Here is an 18,990-nt window from a genome sequence, read left to right on the forward strand (position 1 = left end):
ATTCGTATTCATTTTTTTTATTTTATATTAAAATATATATAATTAATTCTTTAGACTACATTAAATTATTTTTTAATTCCCTAACAGTTCTATTTTAGCTTTTGTTATTATGTTAACTATTCTTGCTGAACTTATGCATAAATATAAAAAGAGCTTAAATCAACAGCAAAGCGGACACTCAAAAGCAGCAAATAAAAGTTCAACCAGCACAAACAACAACAATTTAACAGCAGAAAAACAAATAACAGCGAAAAGCTCTTCTACATTTGAAGAGATTCTGTTAAGTTTTCGTTTAACAGAGAATTTTCAACGTGCTTTAAAATTAGACAAATCGGACAGTTTCTTAGGCGTCATTGCAGGGTTGCGTACAATTATTTGTCTATGGGTGACCGTCTTCCACGTCTATTACTATTCACTGTTTGCTTTGACAAATACAGCGCTAGTCTTTGCCAAATTAGAGCAATTCATACTGCAGCCGGTGATACAAGCCTGCTTCTATGTGGACATCTTTTTTGTTATAAGGTAAATAATAAATAATTTTTACTACATATATGATATTTTATAAAAAGTAATGTTTATACGTTATATGTTATTTCTCACTTCATTTACCATATTTATTTACAACCACTTATTTTTTAATGATTTTTAATTTAATTTTTTTTAGTGCTCTCCTGCATGTTTCCAATTTTTTGGCAAATGCAAAGCAACTGCAGTTGATACGGAATGGCAACTTTCTCCAAAATTTTGTGTTATTCTGTAAAATTGTGTTTTATCGTTATTTACGGTTAGTTAATTAAATTTTATATATTTTGTTTATCAATCACCATAAACATAAATAACAACTTTAATTTTTACCACACAGCCTGACTCCAGTCATGATCATCACGTTACTGTTGAGCGATATGTTAAACGACTTCCTTAACATGTACTCCCCATTTTACTTAGGCCCACACAGTGGTATCTATTGTAAAACGTAAGTACTACTAATTTATTTAAGTTTTTCAATTATTATTTTCTTAGAGTTAATAGAATTTCATTAAATAATTTAATATTTAAAGAACTGGTAATGTATTTTGCATGAATTGTAATTAATGGAGGAATGCTTCTGCATTGACTACATAGGGGCAATTTATGTATTAATTCGTTATGGTAATTTGAGTGTATAATGAAATTATTAAAAAACCAAATATCAACAAAAGTCATACAATACAATTTCCATAAAAAAATTGCCTTAAACTAAATTATATTCAATAATTCGCCCTTACAAATATAAAATTGAATCGAATCATGTTGATTAATTCATTGATTCCCAATTAAATGCAATTTACAAATGTTCCCGAGGGAATATGCGGTAATTAGATAAACGCTACTCTTTCTCCACAACAGCGGTTCCTGGGTACTCTTGTCACTTTTGGAATTGTTTCATAAATGGGTTAAAATTCGTTGTTAAACATATGCACTGATTTAATCATTTTTGAAATATAATTGGCATTGTTAAATAATGAAGATGAACTCATGGTATTAATAATAAAAAAAATTGTTAATGTTGAATGCATGTCAGTCGTATCCAAATAAGTTATAGAAAATATTTTGTTCCATAATTAAAAAAATCGAAGAGTTCATTTTATTCTAATGATAATAAATGAAATGGCTTAAGAACATTAAAAACTCAGGTTCCTCTTATACTAGATTGATTTACATAGATTTTAAATTTTAGCTTCTGTCGGAAAATAGCGAAAAAAACGTATTTAAAATATGTGTAATATTATCAAAATAATAAAAACTTTGTTGTTGTTATACACTACGGTTCAAAACCTCTCTATTGTGTACAATAGTTTCTATTAAGGAAAATAGTCACTGACATTAAATTAAATTAACATTTTTAATTTATTAAATTTGTTGGTGATCATACAGCTATGACAGTTACTGCCAACTTCCCGATATTCATCGTCTTATACATTTTTATTGGATTTATTTGTACATACATAATATATTCCGACTTCATGTAGTTAGGTTTGAACTTAAGTCCTATCAAATTTAAGGTTTCAAACACCTAAAACAGCGCCAACAAAAAAACCAATCAAAAAAATAAAAATAAAAAATATTTTTTTGATTAATTCATTACTATTTAACTTCTCTCTATTTATATTAATTTTTCATTGTGTTTAATTACAAACAAATTTAATAAAAAATTTTATATTTGTAATAAAATTAATTTAAAACCCTGGGATAATTCTAACTGGATTAAAAGCAGCGAAGCATTTCCCATAAGTCCTCTAATTCGATTAAAACTTATTACTCTAAATGAAAATGAAAATCTTCTTGCTTTAATAACTAATGTAGTTAAACATAAAGCTTTGATCCATTTGTGGTGTATTTGTAGTCTATTTGTGCTATTTTTGCTAACTAGCAAAACTATAACCTAAAAAAGTTTGAAACGGTAATGGGTCCTTGAGGAGACTAATAACAAAACAATTAATATATTAACATCAGTACCAATACATCAAAATTAATATAAGAATTATAGAAGCTATAATAAGAAAAGATAGAATAAGAATATCATGTTTAATTGAACGGATCAAATTTCCGTATACGGTAAGTTTATAATTTTTAGCTTTGACAGTTCTAATAATTAGTACCACGACAGTGTAAATTGTCTTTATAACTACCCCGAACTGTACTTAATATGTTTACGGATTTACGATTTGGCGCAAATTTCTATTTTATGGCCTTTCAATTTTAAAAGACCTATCTAGGAAGATGAGTTCCCACATTGATTCTGTTTGCTGTTTTAAATTGTTTTAGTTATATCAACGCGCTGTGGAAAATCATAAAAGGCAGATCTGTCAAATTCATAGTTTGATCAACACCCAGAATATCCGGACGTGTATATAAAAGACATGTACTTTTCGATTCTATGTATTACAGTTTTAATGTATGAATAGCTGTTATTGAGCTAGATCAACACAGTATGCCCCTTATGTGTCAGGAAAGATCAAAAATGTGCACAAGCTGGTGTATTGGGGTAGATTAACGTTGTACAAACCCTTGAGGGTCGGATTAGACCAACGGGCGGTACATCACTGTTTGTTGGGGGAGATCAACTTTGGGCACACCCTGGCGTGTTCGGATAAATTAATACTATACACATTCTGGTGAATCGGGTTAGATTAACAGACAGCCTCTGATGTGTTAAGAGAGATAAAAATGTGCGTATACTGGTGCGTTAAAGAAACACACCTTTATTTGTTGGGTTAGGTCCACAGTCCGCAACCATTAATGTTTTGTGGTAGAGGAACAGTGTATACATCTTGTTATATTGGGGTAGATCAACAGTCAGCACACTATGATTTATTGAAAGAAATCAACACTACACTGTGATGTACACATCCTGATATTCTTGGTGTTTTGGGGAAGATCAACACTCAGCTTATCAAGGTTTGTATATGTAAAATACTGCGAAGTAATACCTAGTTTGCGGTTCCGCGGGAAACTTCTAATATATAGTGTATCGAAAGTGTGGCATATGCAAGAGCATCGTACCTGCTCAAACCCAAGTACTGGTGGTAGCGAACAGTATAAATCGGGCATGTTTTTACAGCATGTTTAGAAGATTCCACCTCCTATGGAAAAAAAAACATCTAAAATAGATAGTGCAGAAAAATACTTATATTTTATATATATACCCCTGTTATATACCTATATAACAACACCTATATGTTAGGTGTTGATTAGTGCAATTATATGTGCAATTGTGTAAATGTTATTACGACAAGATGCTTAATTTGAAGTTATTCCTTATTAACTCGTCTAACATAAACATATTAAAAACACTATAATTTGTTTTATTTGTTTGCATGCATAATATTAAATGCATATTATTCTTACAACATCCTATACCTTCACTTCTTACTTACTATAAGTAAAAGTAAATATTTTTAAAGTAGTAAGTGATTTTTATATTTTAGCCATTTTAACTAATAATAGTCATTTAACATCTAACTTACTTAGTTACATACTAAACACTTATAATCGTAAAATGACTACTCATAATTCATAATTTTTATTGTTTTTTAAATTTGTATTTTTTATTACAAGTTTCCACCTTTTCCGTCTTTTCCATCTTTTCCGTCTTTTATGTCTTACAGCAACTGGTGGTATAATTTATTATATATTCATAACATTTTGGACATGGAGAATATTTGTTGCTCGTGGACGTGGTACCTCGCCTGTGAAATGCAGTTCTACATTTTGTTCACTGTTTTGCTTTTCATTCATGCGAAAAATGCTAAAGCGGCCAAAATCGCCTTTGCCGTATTAACGCTAGGATTTGTGGCAATCGCTTGGCTATGCAATTACCGCAACGGCATAACATTTCAGTGAGTATGGCTACCAATTGTAGTGTGAAATGTGACAATAACAGATATTCACACATTCAAACTAACAACACACACACACAAACATATATATAATCCAATACACAAACGCACATCCGACAATATTTTATGTGCGCAACTTAAATGCTTGTCCGTCCGTACACCGTCCGTACACCGTCCGTGTTAAACACCCACACTACATATACTAACACGTACACACAAAACATACACATATACGCTTGCTTACTTGCTTTCGAACAGAATTGATGTCATCCATAGTACGCTTAGTCAACTCTACGTGAAATCATGGGTTCGTTGTGTACCCTACATTGTGGGTGTAGCCTTTGGTTGGCTTATGCATTATTATCGGCATCATCATCATCATCGTCGTCGTCATCGTCATCATCAACAGAATCAACAATATTGGCAACGGCAACAACAACAACAACAACAACAACAACAAGAACAGCTACAGTATGAACATCGGTTACAAAAACAGTTGCAACAACAAGAACAACAACAACAACAAGTACAAGTACAACAGTTAGAACATCATGCACAATACAGTGGCGTTGAGTCGACGACGGTGGATTTGCGTGTATCGGTTTGGCGTGCGGTTTTTTGGTTATTCTTGGCCACAATTTACGTTTTCACAAATTTCATGAGCTACTGGCGCTCGACACCCTCCTGGTTGGTTGCCATAATTATGTCCTTTGGCAAATTACTGTTCGCTATCTGCATCGGCGGTGTGATTTTATTGTGCGCCTTCGGCCATGGTGGATATTTTGATGCGCTCCTGAGTGCACGTCCATTTCTGTTTATGAATAAGTTTTGCTTCAGCGTTTATATGGTCGCGCCTGTCATTGTTTTTGCATCTTTTGGTTTACGCAGTGAAGCAACCAATTTCACTGAGGTCGGCTCTGGCATGGATTTTCTTGCTATCATTTTATTGTCGATGGCTGGTGCATTTTTATTGGTTTTACTCGTCGAGCTGCCAATGCAGAGGATTGCGAATATTTTACTGAGGCCGAAATCGGTGCATCAACGTGTTGACAAAAGTGTTAACAGTTCATAGTGATAACAAATGTTTTAATAAAGTGAATTATGAAGCGAATAAATTGATTAACTTGTTAGTTTTGTTGTACAGTGAATAGCAGTGAAAGTAGTTAGAAGTATGAAAAGGCAAACGAAAGTGAAAATGTATTGAATTCGATGTAAAGGAGAAAATATTTGTAAAAAAATTTAAACTTTTAAAATAGATAAAAATAGATATTGGAACGTATATACCAATTTTAAATTTGTTTTTTTAATTTTGTATCGTCGTGATCTTCTAATAGATGAGGATAGAGTAGTGAGTATGCCATGGGTTGTTGCAGAAAATAATATATAATATGGCAGACGAAATTTACAACAAAGTAAAACGCTCTATTTTGTTCAATTTTGTTAAATTTAATTAAAGATAAATGAAAATATGCGTAAAGAACTTTAAATTTTTAAGTTAATTTATTTGGGTTCAATATGGCCAACTCTAGCTAGAATTAAGTCCTTCAAACGGCCAATGAAGCTATCACACGCTGCCTGCAAATAGCGGTATTTTGATTCATTCTCGGCTTAACGCTTGCTTCAGACGATCGACATTTCTGTATTTTTTACTGCCAACCGTATTTTTTAAAATACTCCAGACCGAGAAATCTAAAGAGTTTTTATCAAAAGAACACGGTGAACACTGTGTGAATGGAATAAAGCACGGAACGTTGTTGTTCAGCCATTCTTGGTTGACGCGTGCTTTGTGCTAAGTCCTGTTGAAATGTCCAACGCCTGCGACCTAAATACTAATTCGCCTGAGGCATTAGTGCTCCCTCTTAAATAATTTTCCGATTGATTAGATCATCATTGGGGGCGCCTGCTCTCTGATTGACATTCGTATGTTTAAATTTTCAGCTGACCTCTCTCTCGAAACTCGATCATTGTGCTTGTTTACTTACTGCTCAATTACGAATTGTGACTTGTCAGGAAACAAAATAAAAATATAACTTGTGGATTATGTTATCAACTTATGCAGTTTATTTTCTATGATTTAAACTTTAAGGTTTAAGCATTCAACTCCGAAAGTTTATTTTCTTGTATATTACAGATTATCAACTTCTGTGGGTTTAAAAACCTCAACCCCAGAGTTTAAAAATATTGATTTAAACCTTAAAAAAGTTTTAAGTCTTGAGAATTTTAACTAAAATTTTCAACCGTGTATATAATTGAGAACTAAACCGACAATGTGTCTGCAGCTTTGCAGATTGTTTGGTCGTATTCTATTTTTGTTAGTGTTAAAATCTATGTTATATAGCTTTGTAAAATTTGTACATTTTCATTTGGATATTACTTCTATAGGATGATGTCAATCGGAGCATGTTCCCACTGCCTACATCCACTAGTTACAGTTACAGTTACACTTACTTAGGCATAGGTGGTATCCTGCATCTATCAGTATTATAAGTTTTTGTGTATATTGTATACTACAGTTCTGTGTAATTTATATATTATCATTTTGATATTATTATATTCCTTTTACCTGGAAAATATCCCCACTCCTTGCAACCTACTAGTTACTCCACTGAGTATTGTTATGAAAATTAAATTTCATCATTAATTCACTTATGTCATTTCAATATCGCTACTCCCTAAAGGCTTCACTTGAGTTGATAGAAAACATATGTATTATTATTGACTATATATGTTTCTTATTGATTAACATGTTACTTAATAAACTTATAGAATTCAACATGTTTTGCATTGACTTTAACGCCTTTTTATGAGCGATGCACATGAGTAAATTGACAGTTCAACTCTTGTTTTCACTATCAAAAGCCCACATTTTTCGATATTTACTTTTGTTTGTTTTGTTTTTTTGTTCCGATTTCTGTGCATCCGCATTAAAAAGTCTACATATGTCATTATTTTGTTTATGTTTTTTTTTTGTTTTTGCATTTTTTTATTGTCATTCTTGTCATTATCTGCCAAATGTGTAAACTATGTCAGCGATTACAGATTTTATTGCGTTGGTTAACGCCAATTTCGCCCACTGTTATCGCCTTAAAAGTAACATTTCGCTGTTACCTGCAACAGTTGCGAGTTGCTGTGTGTGAGTTGCTGGTGTATAAAGTTGCACCTTCTTTGAGAAGACTGTATGTTGTTGTTCATTTTCTTCTGTTTCTTCTTCATTTTGTAATTATTAGAGTTATTCCTCTGGCAAAATCCCAAGTTCTGTCATATAAAGACGCAATCGATTATTATCTTTTAAACTATGCATTTGCGTAGTCAGTTCAACCGCTTTGTTGTATTTGCAAGAGGGTTGTGTAGCATCAAAAAAAAAAATATTTTGAAATCCTGTTGCTTTTGGAATATTGTTGTGCATATTTCAACGAAAAGATTATTTCATAAGTTTCAAAATCATTATTGGATTCCTTTTGCTTCTTATGATATTTTTATTATTTAGGAATTTTAAAAAAAATTTTTTTTTGGTAGATTGTCAGCATTGATCTTGCCTTAGAGTGAAACCTGTTTCACAGGTAGCAGACAATAGAATCAATACCGTCCACGACCACTGCCATCATCGTTATTATAAGTGATTGCATGCAACCTGAACCTATTGTGCATCCTTTCAAAGATTAGGACTTTTGAGGGTTCAAATGAGAAATGCCAAACCATACTTTACCGTGCCATATATTTTGTAAAATAAAAAAAATTTAAGAATAGAAATAATATTAGAAACAAGGCAAAGTATAAGAAAAGAAATCACTTCCCATAGAAATAAATCAGCGCCTTTAGAATTTTCTTTGGAGGCGCTTTTCTCTACATAAATTGCAGGTAGTTTTCTTTTTTTCTGTAATGTCTACGCTGCTTCTTCTGTTTTCTTAAACTGCTTACAACAACAATGTTGCGTATACACTGCACTGCTGTTGTTGGATTCTGAAAATCATTAAAAAAATAAGAAAGACATGAAATAACATTGAGTTCCCATTTCGGCTTCACATTATTTTTTTGTTGCTTTTCGTTCTTTTTTGTGTTTTGTTGTGTGTTTCTTCTTTTTTAACATACGAGTATCAATAACAGTACAACAACAACAACAACAACTACAAAAAAACAACAGTAACAGCAAAAGCAATGAGGACTTCGTGTATTAAAAAAAAAATATAACAGCACAGCGGCAACTTTTTATATGCACGAATTTCTTGGAATCAGGGTATGAACTTAAAGGTCCAATAACGTGTTTATGCGTGTGCATATAATATTGCTTACTTAGCCATGTTGTTACGTGTATACGTGTGTATATACTAGAGTGCGTATTCATTGAGCTTGTGTTGGTGCGTATTACACTCGCTATCCATGGCCAACGGCAGTTCGAAGACCACCAATATTACAATATTTGCATTGTTTATTTGATATTTGGTTCGCATACATTTAGACACGAAATTTCCGATTTCATGATATTCAAAACAGGCCCTTCTATAGTCGCAGAGTAGAGTTTTCTTTTTCCTAATTTCTTTTTTTTTAGTAAATTTGGATTGTAATTTTTGGGGCTTAACATTCTTGTGATTATAGCAGAGCTAAGGATAGATTATGGTTCCAGTTAGGTAAGTACTATTAAGATTCTGTTCCAGAAAAGTGTTTCATACATCAAAATTACTAGTTAATATTAGTATTAAATATAATAAATACAGGGCGAAGGACCTAATAGTCCAGTTCAGTTCTTTATTCTTAGTCAACTTTCAAATTAATTTTAGTGTTAACTTACTATTTGTTATAAATAAATATAAAATATAAAAATTACTAGTTAATTTTAGTATTAAATATAATATATACAGGGCGAAGGACCTTATTCCAGTTCAGTTTCTTATTCTTCGTTAACTTTCAAATTAATTTTAGTCTTAACTTACTATTTGTAATAAAACAAAAAAATATAAAATATAAATATAAAAATATATGAAAATTATATTTTTTTTTATTATCTGTCGATTGTCAACAAAGATCTATTCTTTGTCCTCTCCCCCCGAATAAACCACAGAGTTTAAGTGATTTTATGACTCTAACATTGGTTTTCCTATAGTAGACATGTAAGAGCCAGATTACAAAAGTTTTTAGAACCTTTTTTAAATATGAAACTGAATAGTTTTATAAAATCTTCAAAAGCACATCAGAAAAAAAAGGATTCTTCATATCTATAAAAATAATCTCTAAATTTAAAGTATGTGTTAATGATCTCTTTATATATTACGGTCACATTACTATTAGATTTCTGTGAGACTATAAGACTTCTAACCGATTTTCAGAATAAAAGGATTGGAATTGACAAAGACAAGGAACAGCGACAAAGACAAAAATTGCCGAGATCAAGCAGAGAACGAGTTTTATATACATATATAAATATATATAAATATCGTATTGATAATCATTCTTAAAATATTTTATTAATTATATTAATTTATTATATTATTTTATTATATTATAATTAATTATATTAATGAATAACTACAGAAACCTTAAAACACCTCCTTTTAAAAATTTATTGCAATGACCCCTAGGACCAACCACTGAGTTTACCCCAGCAGTAGAGTAGCCTGAAGAGGAAAACTGCGCCGGGCTGAAACGCCGGTAATAAGTTATTATAGCCATTTAAGTAAGTATAATAAATAGAGAGTTAAAATTTGCACTGTCCACTTATTTTCTTAGATATGAATTACCACTTTTTGTTATTTAAAACAAGGGTTCTCCACTCATGTATAACTATTTTGTTAGAACCAGAATACAATAATAGAAATATTAGAAATTAATCTAATATCCAATTTCATATTCATATAAATATGGTGACCATAATGTAATTTTGAAAAGAACTGTCTTGTTTTAAGCTTTCAATTCTATTGTCTGAAAAGACTATAGATTTACCTTTTTCTTTAGAATATTTTACAATGAATTCTAAAAACATGGGTTGACTAAGCGCATAAAAGAAGGCGTCACAGTGTGACAAAATTAAAATTAGACGATCAAAATTCGGTTTTTTCTGAATCAGTATATTTATATGAATTTGCTCTCCTTTTTAATGTATTTTCAAAATCATTAAACCCGATCGGGCTATTAAAACCCCGGTATTACAGATCGTGCGTCTGAGCATAATGTGTGATAACTTCGTTGTTTTTCAAATGATTTATTTGAAATTTAAAATGTAAATAAATTAAATAATTTATGGATAGATTGTAAAATGATAAGTGTTCTCATGTTATTACTTATTGGTTTTTTTTATTAGGTCCTGAGATATGTAGTGAAAATAGAATGTTGAGAACAATTTTCTGTTTTTTCTGAAGATCTGACACTAATACTTTACTAATTATTCTACTAATTGGGCTATTAGTAACTATTAGTAAAAGAATAATTTTGAAAAACTCGAATACTTATTTTGGGTAAAAGCCAAAAAAGCTGTAATAAATAGTTGATTTTTTGTACATTTTCAGTTATTAAATATTATTATTTATCAAAATTTGAAACTTTTTTACTTACAATAAATAAATATATTTTGAGCATTAAAATAGTTATAAGGAATTCAAGTTGAGCCACTTTTTAAGAAAACTCAATTTCACTAAATATTTCATAAGATTGTAAGAGTCAAGAAATAATTAGCGGTTTAAGTTTAATTAAAAACTTACATATTTTGCTTAAAATTGTATTTTTATATTTGCAATAAATTTGTATAGTCTAATGGAAGTAAACCAAAATTTTAAATATATTAAAAAAATTTTTATGATAATTTTATGTTTGGGCTGAGTTTTGAAGAGGATGGAATCATAAAACTTCCTAAATCCTAATGATAAGTTTCAATATCTTAATACCTTAATATTTTGTAACTCGAATTTCATTTTCCAACCTATTATAGTTCTTGATAGATTCCAAAAAAAATAGAAGAATTGATCCTGTTTGGGTTCGATTGATCGATTTTAGAACGATTCTTGTAAGTCAGTTGTGCTTAGAATACATTCAAAAGAAAGTCTAACTACAAAACTATATTCAAGAAAAATTTCATTTTAATTTATTTCTTAATTTTATTTGACCATCTAATTTTATTTCTATCATCTCTCTATCTTTGAAATTTCTGACTGGATAATCAGGTCAATTTTTGATATGTAGTCCAATGTTATTTTGTAATTAGTAATTCTACCAAAAGAATGTGGGTACAAAAAGAAGAGGAAATGGGAAAAGGCGAAAATAATATATCCTCTGACTTTAAATTGTTTTACTTTAGAGCTTAAGAAAAATCAGACAACTTTGAATGTACACATATAACATAAAACCAGTTGTGGTACATGGGATACTGGATTACAAATAGAATGGTAAATCGATTTTCTTTTATAGATAGTATAGAATGAGCTGGTTCGTCTCTACAGTTACAGTAAGCTATTAACAGAGTTAACAAAATTGTTCTGTCCGAAAAGATAGATAGTATCATCAAAATATATCAACTATTGTCGCGGTGCCCCTCTCCGTTAGGATACGGCTCCCTGTTTATTTATATTCTATTCTAGTATGGTATGATAAATTATTTTTTTATTTTCTATGCATAATAGGGTTTAAAGTATGAAGTACATATAAAGTACATTTATGGAAAACATATTTTACTTTGATTTCAATTGTTGACTTTTGAGGTACATGGACACTTAGTTTTACATAAAATGATATAATAACCATTATTTACCCTCTAATTATACTTTGACTTACATTTTTGACTTTCTTATGTTTTATTTGGTATAAATTTTTGAGTTTTTCAAATACAGGAATAACTAGTTTTTTTACCCTTTAAGCATAATAGGGTTAAAAGTACGACTTAAAGTTTTGGAAAGTATGATTTACTTTGTGTTTTTAATTTCCTTATACTTTATTTGGTATGAATTTTTGGAATCGAGGGATTCATGGTTATATATAGAACGGTATAATAACTATTTATTACTCTCTAAGCTCAATAGGGTTAAAAATACGACTTAAAGTTTTAAAAATTGTAATTTACTTTGTTTTTTTGACTTTCTTACATTTTACTTGGCATACATTTTAGAGTTTTCCGAATACAGAGAGACCCGGTCGTTATAACTTCTTCTCACTCTTTAAAGTTATAAGGGTTATAAGTATGGCTTAAAGTTTTGGAAATAATTTACTTTAACTTAAATTTTTAACTTTCGTATATTATACTCTCCTACATTTTTTAATTCTCAGCCTAAACAACAACATTGTTTCCAAAACCGAGTTTAGAATTCATTCTAAATCAAAATAATCAAATTCAGCAACAAAATTCCTTGCTACAATCTCAACACAACACAAACCCAAACCTACCTGCATACAATTTACATTGCTTTGAATTGCTGAATTCTGCAAAGTTAACTCACTCACACAAGAAAACCTAAAACTTGCCGCTATTCTCTTAAGTTGCTCTCTGGCGAGCATATTTGTTTGTTTACTACCTGCCTTCGCAGCTGCTATGGTTGTGTGTGTGCGCTCTTCGAGAAGACAGCATTGTTTCATGCACAACTTGAAGTAAACGCACTGAATGCCAATGAAATGGAATTCAGTTCGTGAAACGTTGTTATTCTGTGCGGTTGTGGTGTCATGCAAGCGGTCGATAGAGGTCGACAAAGTAGTTTTTTGTGCGTTCCATATAAAATGGAATAAATAACAGTAATAAAAATAACACTACATTTTAAATGCATAAATGAAATTAAATAGAAAATATTTAAAAAACATAAATTACAAAAAAAGTAGTGGAAATAAATAAAAAAATATTTAAATAAAAACGCAACAACAAATTTAAAATAGCGTTACTAGTGTTAAAAGATTTCTATACATTGTTTTCGAATAAAATTCGTCACAAGTAGAAAACAAAAACAAATAAAGTGCAACGAACTGTTATACAAAATGCAATTAAACAAATTTTAATATTTGTTTAAAAAACCGTTAATAAATAATTGAAGTGTCAAAACAGTTACGCGCGCGCGTTTTTAAATTTGCGCTCAGAAAGCAAGAACAAGCTAGGTTCATATAATTATAACTTTAATAAAACAAAAAAAAAGCAAAACAGCAAAAGTAAAATAAAATGGCCACAAATACCGAAATTCTTCCTTTCCATCATCAAACAACAATAACACTGCAAACAGCTGCAGCGCTTACAAGTTATCATGGTGGCGGTAGTGGTGGTGGTGGCGGCGGGGGCACTACTGGTGGCGGTGGAAGTAGCTTACCTACAGCAACGCAATTAGCAGCAGCCGCTGCTTGGAGTACGTTGGATGATCATCTTTATCAGCAGACTGAATTACCCGGCCTCACGCAGCGTGCACACCACTATCTACGTTTTACCCCCTATGCACTGCACCACAGGCCACAGCTACAGTCAATACCTCCCGCATTGTATCACCTACAACACGCAGCGGCAGCAGCTGCAGCAGCCGCTGCAGCAGCACATGCGCAACATCATCATAATCATCACCATCATCATCATCAGCATAGACCCGCGTCACCAGAAAGTCCACCACCCGTTGAAGGTATACACATAAGTAATCTCTTTCCAGAAATACTAGAAATGATCTTCCAAAAGTTGCCAGTGCGTGATATAGGACGCGCTGCACAAGTCTGTGTAGCTTGGCGGGATGCAGCATATGCCAAAAGTGTTTGGAAGGGTGTTGAAGCTAAGCTACATCTGAAACGTTCCAGTCCTAGTCTCTTTAATTCGTTAGTGCGACGAGGTATAAAGAAGGTGCAGATACTATCACTGCGCAGATCGTTGAAGGATTTGCTGTGGGGTGTACCGTCTCTGGTATCGCTGAATTTAAGTGGTTGCTTTAATGTGGCTGATGTGAATTTGGGTCATGCATTTTCTGTGGATCTGCCAAATTTAAAAGAATTGGATTTGTCTTTGTGTAAACAAATTACCGATACTAGTCTGGGTCGCATTGCGCAACATCTCAAGAATCTGGAAACGCTGGAATTGGGCGGTTGTTGTAATATCACGAATACGGGTCTGCTGCTTATAGCGTGGGGTTTGAAAAAATTGAAGCATTTAAATTTGCGTTCCTGTTGGCATATAAGTGATCAAGGGATTGGGCATCTTTCCGGGCTAAGTAAGGAAACGGCGGAAGGTAATTTAGCGCTGGAATATTTGGGTTTGCAGGACTGCCAACGTTTAAGCGACGAAGCACTCGGCCATATAGCACAAGGTTTAACGTCACTAAAATCAATTAATCTCAGTTTCTGCGTTTCGGTCACTGATAGTGGACTGAAACATTTGGCACGTATGCCACAACTTGAACAATTAAATCTCCGTTCCTGCGATAATATCTCTGACATTGGTATGGCATATCTAACAGAGGGCGGCAGTGGTATATTGTCACTGGATGTTAGTTTCTGCGATAAGATCAGCGATCAAGCGTTAAATCATATAGCGCAGGGTCTATATCATCTACGTTCGTTGAGCCTGAATCAATGTCAAATCACAGATCAGGGCATGACCAAATTAGCAAAGTCATTACATGAGCTAGAGAATCTCAACATTGGACAATGCAGTCGGGTCACCGATAAGGGACTGCAAACGTTAGCCGAAGAATTGAACAACTTGAAGACGATCGATTTGTATGGTTGCACGCAGCTCTCTTCGAAAGGCATCGATGTTATTATGAAACTACCAAACCTGGTGAAACTGAATCTCGGGTTATGGCTTGTAAGATGATGCGTTCAACAACAACAACAACAGTTACATTTGCTGCATGCTGGACAGGGATGCTATGGTAAGATCGGTAGTAGTAGTAGTAAAGCTTGCAGCAAAAAAAAAAATATTTATTTTTTCTGGTCAGTTTAACAAAAATGATATACTAAATTAATACTAAATTATATAGCAAGGTTTGTAGGGTATGTATTGCAGAATGTTTAGCAGAGACTTCATACAGAACATCACAGTGTGTTGTTGTTGCTTAATTTGTAAGTCAAATTTTATATTTGAAAAAATAAAAAAATTATGACGGACCTTTACGCACCAACACAATACGTTTCCGCCGTGTTTGTCTGCCTGTGTTACCTGCGTACGATATTTGTTGAATTTAACTTCGGACTCTTAGACCCTGAACCATATAATTCAAATATTGTACTATGAACCAATAATTACACACATTTATACAAGCGCTCACACGCATACATGGCATCATATTTGCGTAACCTACAATGTGTGTGCTTGCGAGCAGCAGACAAAACAGCGGACAAACTGACAAAAGCACATTTGGCTAACATACATATATACTTATATATGATTTTTATGTGCTCATATGTGCATGCACTGCTATGCTATAATACCAATCCGCGCGTACACACACACTTACACAGTTAGACACTGTTATAAACTTCTGCAGTACATACAAACGTACAAACCAAGCAGGCAGGCTGAATTTTTACGAAACTGACGGAAAAATAAAAAACAAAATAAAAAAAAAATCAAGAAAAAATTATAATAAAGGAAAAAGACCTCATAGCTTTCGTTTGCCATAAACACGCTGTACTAAATTTAAAACATACAAAGAATGGAGAATTAAAAAAAAAATACAAAAACAACAACAACCAACTCAACTGCATAGTTACAAACACACAAACAAGCACAAGCTAACTTCACATTTAGAGACAGACAAACACACAAACTTACAAACAGACTAACAAGCAAACAAATGGACAGACAGAAAGACAGAAATGTACGTTTGAACATTGGAACCCATGGCGACTTTATTGTTACTGTTTTTAAACATTGTTGTTGGTATTGTTGTTGTAATCGTGCATGCTGTTTTTGTTGTACTCTGCGCTGCTGCTGTCGCTATTGTTGTTATTATCGTTGTTTTTTTATATGAGAAAAGATATACGTCTCGTAGTTACATTTTACTGCTGATAAAATTCATTACATATTTGCTTATAATTGGCAACCCTAAAAAACTTGCACAGTCAAACAAATGCAAATATTTTTGAATAAATTTTTAAAAATTTACGCTACGTATATATAACTTCACATAAGCATTATAATATGTACATGTATCTGTTTATTGATATGTAGTTTTACTAGCTTTGACTCGGTAATCAGTTAATTTATGGCAACAACAACAATGAGACAACAATAACAACAATACCATTTATAACAACAACAGTTAGATATATTAATAATACAATAACAATTGCCATAGCACAAAAGATAACATTCATAGTTGACTAGATTTGCATAGATTTCCGTAGTATGTCAAGTGCGAAGATTTTGAAATTCTGAAATTAAGAATTAAGAAAATAAAAAAAGAGATAAATAGTAATAATAATAGTAATAGTAATAGTAATATTAACAATAGTCAGGGAGGTCTATTAGTAGGGAGAGAGAAATGTGTGGGTCAACAGAAATATATTTTATAATATTATATTAATAAAGATTCATATGTACATGAATAATATTTTTCACTTCCGTCCATCAAAAAATTGTTATAAACTTTACTTTTTTATAATAGAGCGTTATTATAAAGTTCGACTAAATAATAAAGACTAGTAACCAATACAAAAATTATCATGGCTAATTTTATATGCAGAAGTGCAACAATCCTAGCAAAAAAAGATTTAGCACGAGTAAGTGGTATAGAATAGAAAAAATTAGGGGTTATCTTCCTCAATTTTATATGCAGAAGTGCAACGATCTTAGCAAAAAGGATTTAGCACGAGTAAGTAATAAAGAATAGGGAAGAAAGCATTTATCTTATTTAATTGTATATGCCGAAAGGTGACAATCCTTGCAAAAAAGATTTAGCACGAGTAAGCAATGTACAATAGATAAAAACAAGATTCATCTTTCCTAATTTTATATGCCCAAAAGTGATAATCCTAACAAAAAATATTTAGCACAAGTAAGTGGTAAAGAATAGGAAAAAATAGGGGTAATCTTCCTCAATTTTATATGCAGAAGTGCAACGATCCTAGCGAAAAAGATTTAGCACGAGTAAGTTATGTAGAAAAGGGAAAAATAGGGTATTACTTTCCCAATTTTATATGCAGAAGTGCAATGATCCTAGCAAAGAAGATTTAGCACGAGTAAGTTATGTAGAAAAGGGAAAAATAGGGGCTTACTTTCCAAATTCTATATGCAGAAGTGCAATGATCCTAGCAATAAAGGTTTAACTCGAGTAGGTAATATAAAAAATGGAAAAATAGGGGTTTTCTTACCTAATTTTATATGCTGAAAAGTAACAAACCTTGCAAAAAAGATTTATCACGAGTAAGCAATACAGAATAGACGAAAACAAGGTTTATTTTTCCAAATTTTATATGCCGAAAAGTAATAATCCCAGTAAAAAAGATTTAGCACAAGTAAGTGGTATAGAATAGGAAAAAATAGGGGTCATATTCCACAATTTTATATGCAGAAGCGCAACGATCTTAGCAAAATGGATTTAGCACGAGTAAGTAATAAAGAATAGGAAAGAAATTATTTATCTTATTTAATTGTATATGCCGAAAGGTAACAATCCTTGCAAAAAAGATTTATCACGAGTAAGCAATACAGAATAGACGAAAACAAGGTTTATCTTTCCGAATTTCCGACAAGTAAGTGATATAGAATAGGGGAAAAATAGGGGGCATCTTCCACCTATTTTATATGCAGAAGTGCAATGATCCTAGCAAAAAAGGTTTAGCTCGTGTAAGTAATATAGAAAAGGGAAAAAATAGGGGCTTTCTTACCTAATTTTATATGCTGAAAAGTAACAAACCTTGCAAAAAAGATTTATCACGAGTAAGCAATACAGAATAGACGAAAACAAAGTTTATCTTTCCGAATTTTATATGCCGAAAAGAAATAATCCCAGTAAAAAAGATTTAGCACAAGTAAGTGATATAGAATAGGGGAAAAATAGGGGTCATCTTCCACAATTTTATAAGCAGAAGTGCAATGATCCTAGCGAAAAAGATTTAGCACGAGTAAGTTATGTAGAAAAGGGAAAAATAGGGTATTACTTTCCCAATTTTATATGCAGAAGTGCAATGATCCTAGCAAAGAAGATTTAGCACGAGTAAGTTATGTAGAAAAGGGAAAAATAGGGGCTTACTTTCCAAATTCTATATGCAGAAGTGCAATGATCCTAGCAATAAAGGTTTAACTCGAGTAGGTAATATAAAAAATGGAAAAATAGGGGTTTTCTTTCCTAATTTTATGTGCTGAAAAGTAACAATCATGGCAAAATAGATTTTAGTTCGAGTAAACAGTATAGAATAGGAAACAAGATTTATCTTGCACAATTTTCTATGTAGAAGTGCAATAATCCTAAATCCACAAGTACGTCCTATGTTATTAGATCAGGATTTATTAATATATGTAAAATGTTCTAACAACATGGACACAAAGCTCCACAAAATTTCAGTGCTAATGTGCATAGCCTGATCGAGATCCGATGATATTTTATTCTTGTTTAGTCGAAGTAGTCTTCTTTCAAGTCCATGCAACGCTGAAAACATGCAACGAATTTTTCCACACATTTCTATCTTCTCCGTATAACTTGAAGTTACATATCCATTTTTAGTTTCTAAAAGACTA

General features: G+C 31.9%; 2 protein-coding genes across 2 annotated transcripts; both read left to right on the plus strand.

Moving 5' to 3' along the window:
• The first annotated feature begins 109 nt into the window (after nucleotides 1–109).
• LOC119684825 lies at nucleotides 110–5,642 on the plus strand. The gene is made up of 5 exons (XM_038098956.1): nucleotides 110–522; nucleotides 665–784; nucleotides 863–973; nucleotides 4,149–4,379; nucleotides 4,638–5,642. Exons 1-5 carry the CDS (start codon nucleotides 110–112, stop codon nucleotides 5,449–5,451), a joined length of 1,689 nt encoding a protein of 562 aa, XP_037954884.1. The 3' UTR covers nucleotides 5,452–5,642.
• Nucleotides 5,643–13,181: 7,539 nt separating this feature from the next.
• LOC119677571 (F-box/LRR-repeat protein 14) lies at nucleotides 13,182–18,252 on the plus strand. Its single transcript, XM_038088976.1, has 2 exons — nucleotides 13,182–17,705; nucleotides 17,981–18,252. The coding sequence occupies exon 1, from the start codon at nucleotides 13,498–13,500 to the stop codon at nucleotides 15,121–15,123; it is 1,626 nt and encodes a 541-aa protein (XP_037944904.1). The 5' UTR covers nucleotides 13,182–13,497; the 3' UTR covers nucleotides 15,124–17,705; nucleotides 17,981–18,252.
• The last annotated feature ends 738 nt before the right edge of the window (nucleotides 18,253–18,990 follow it).

The sequence above is a fragment of the Teleopsis dalmanni genome, chromosome 2, assembly GCF_002237135.1.
Source record: "Teleopsis dalmanni isolate 2A chromosome 2, ASM223713v2, whole genome shotgun sequence".
Lineage (NCBI taxonomy): Eukaryota > Metazoa > Arthropoda > Insecta > Diptera > Diopsidae > Teleopsis > Teleopsis dalmanni.

Excerpts from the sequence above, each read along its gene's own strand:
- LOC119677571 (XM_038088976.1), top strand. The coding sequence starts at position 13,498 with ATGGCCACAAATACCGAAATTCTTCCTTTCCATCATCAAACAACAATA.
- LOC119684825 (XM_038098956.1), top strand. The coding sequence starts at position 110 with ATGTTAACTATTCTTGCTGAACTTATGCATAAATATAAAAAGAGCTTA. Across the intron at positions 785-862 it reads GTGTTTTATCGTTATTTACG|CCTGACTCCAGTCATGATCA; the intron begins GTTAGTTAATTA and ends TTTACCACACAG. Across the intron at positions 974-4,148 it reads AGTGGTATCTATTGTAAAAC|CAACTGGTGGTATAATTTAT; the intron begins GTAAGTACTACT and ends TATGTCTTACAG.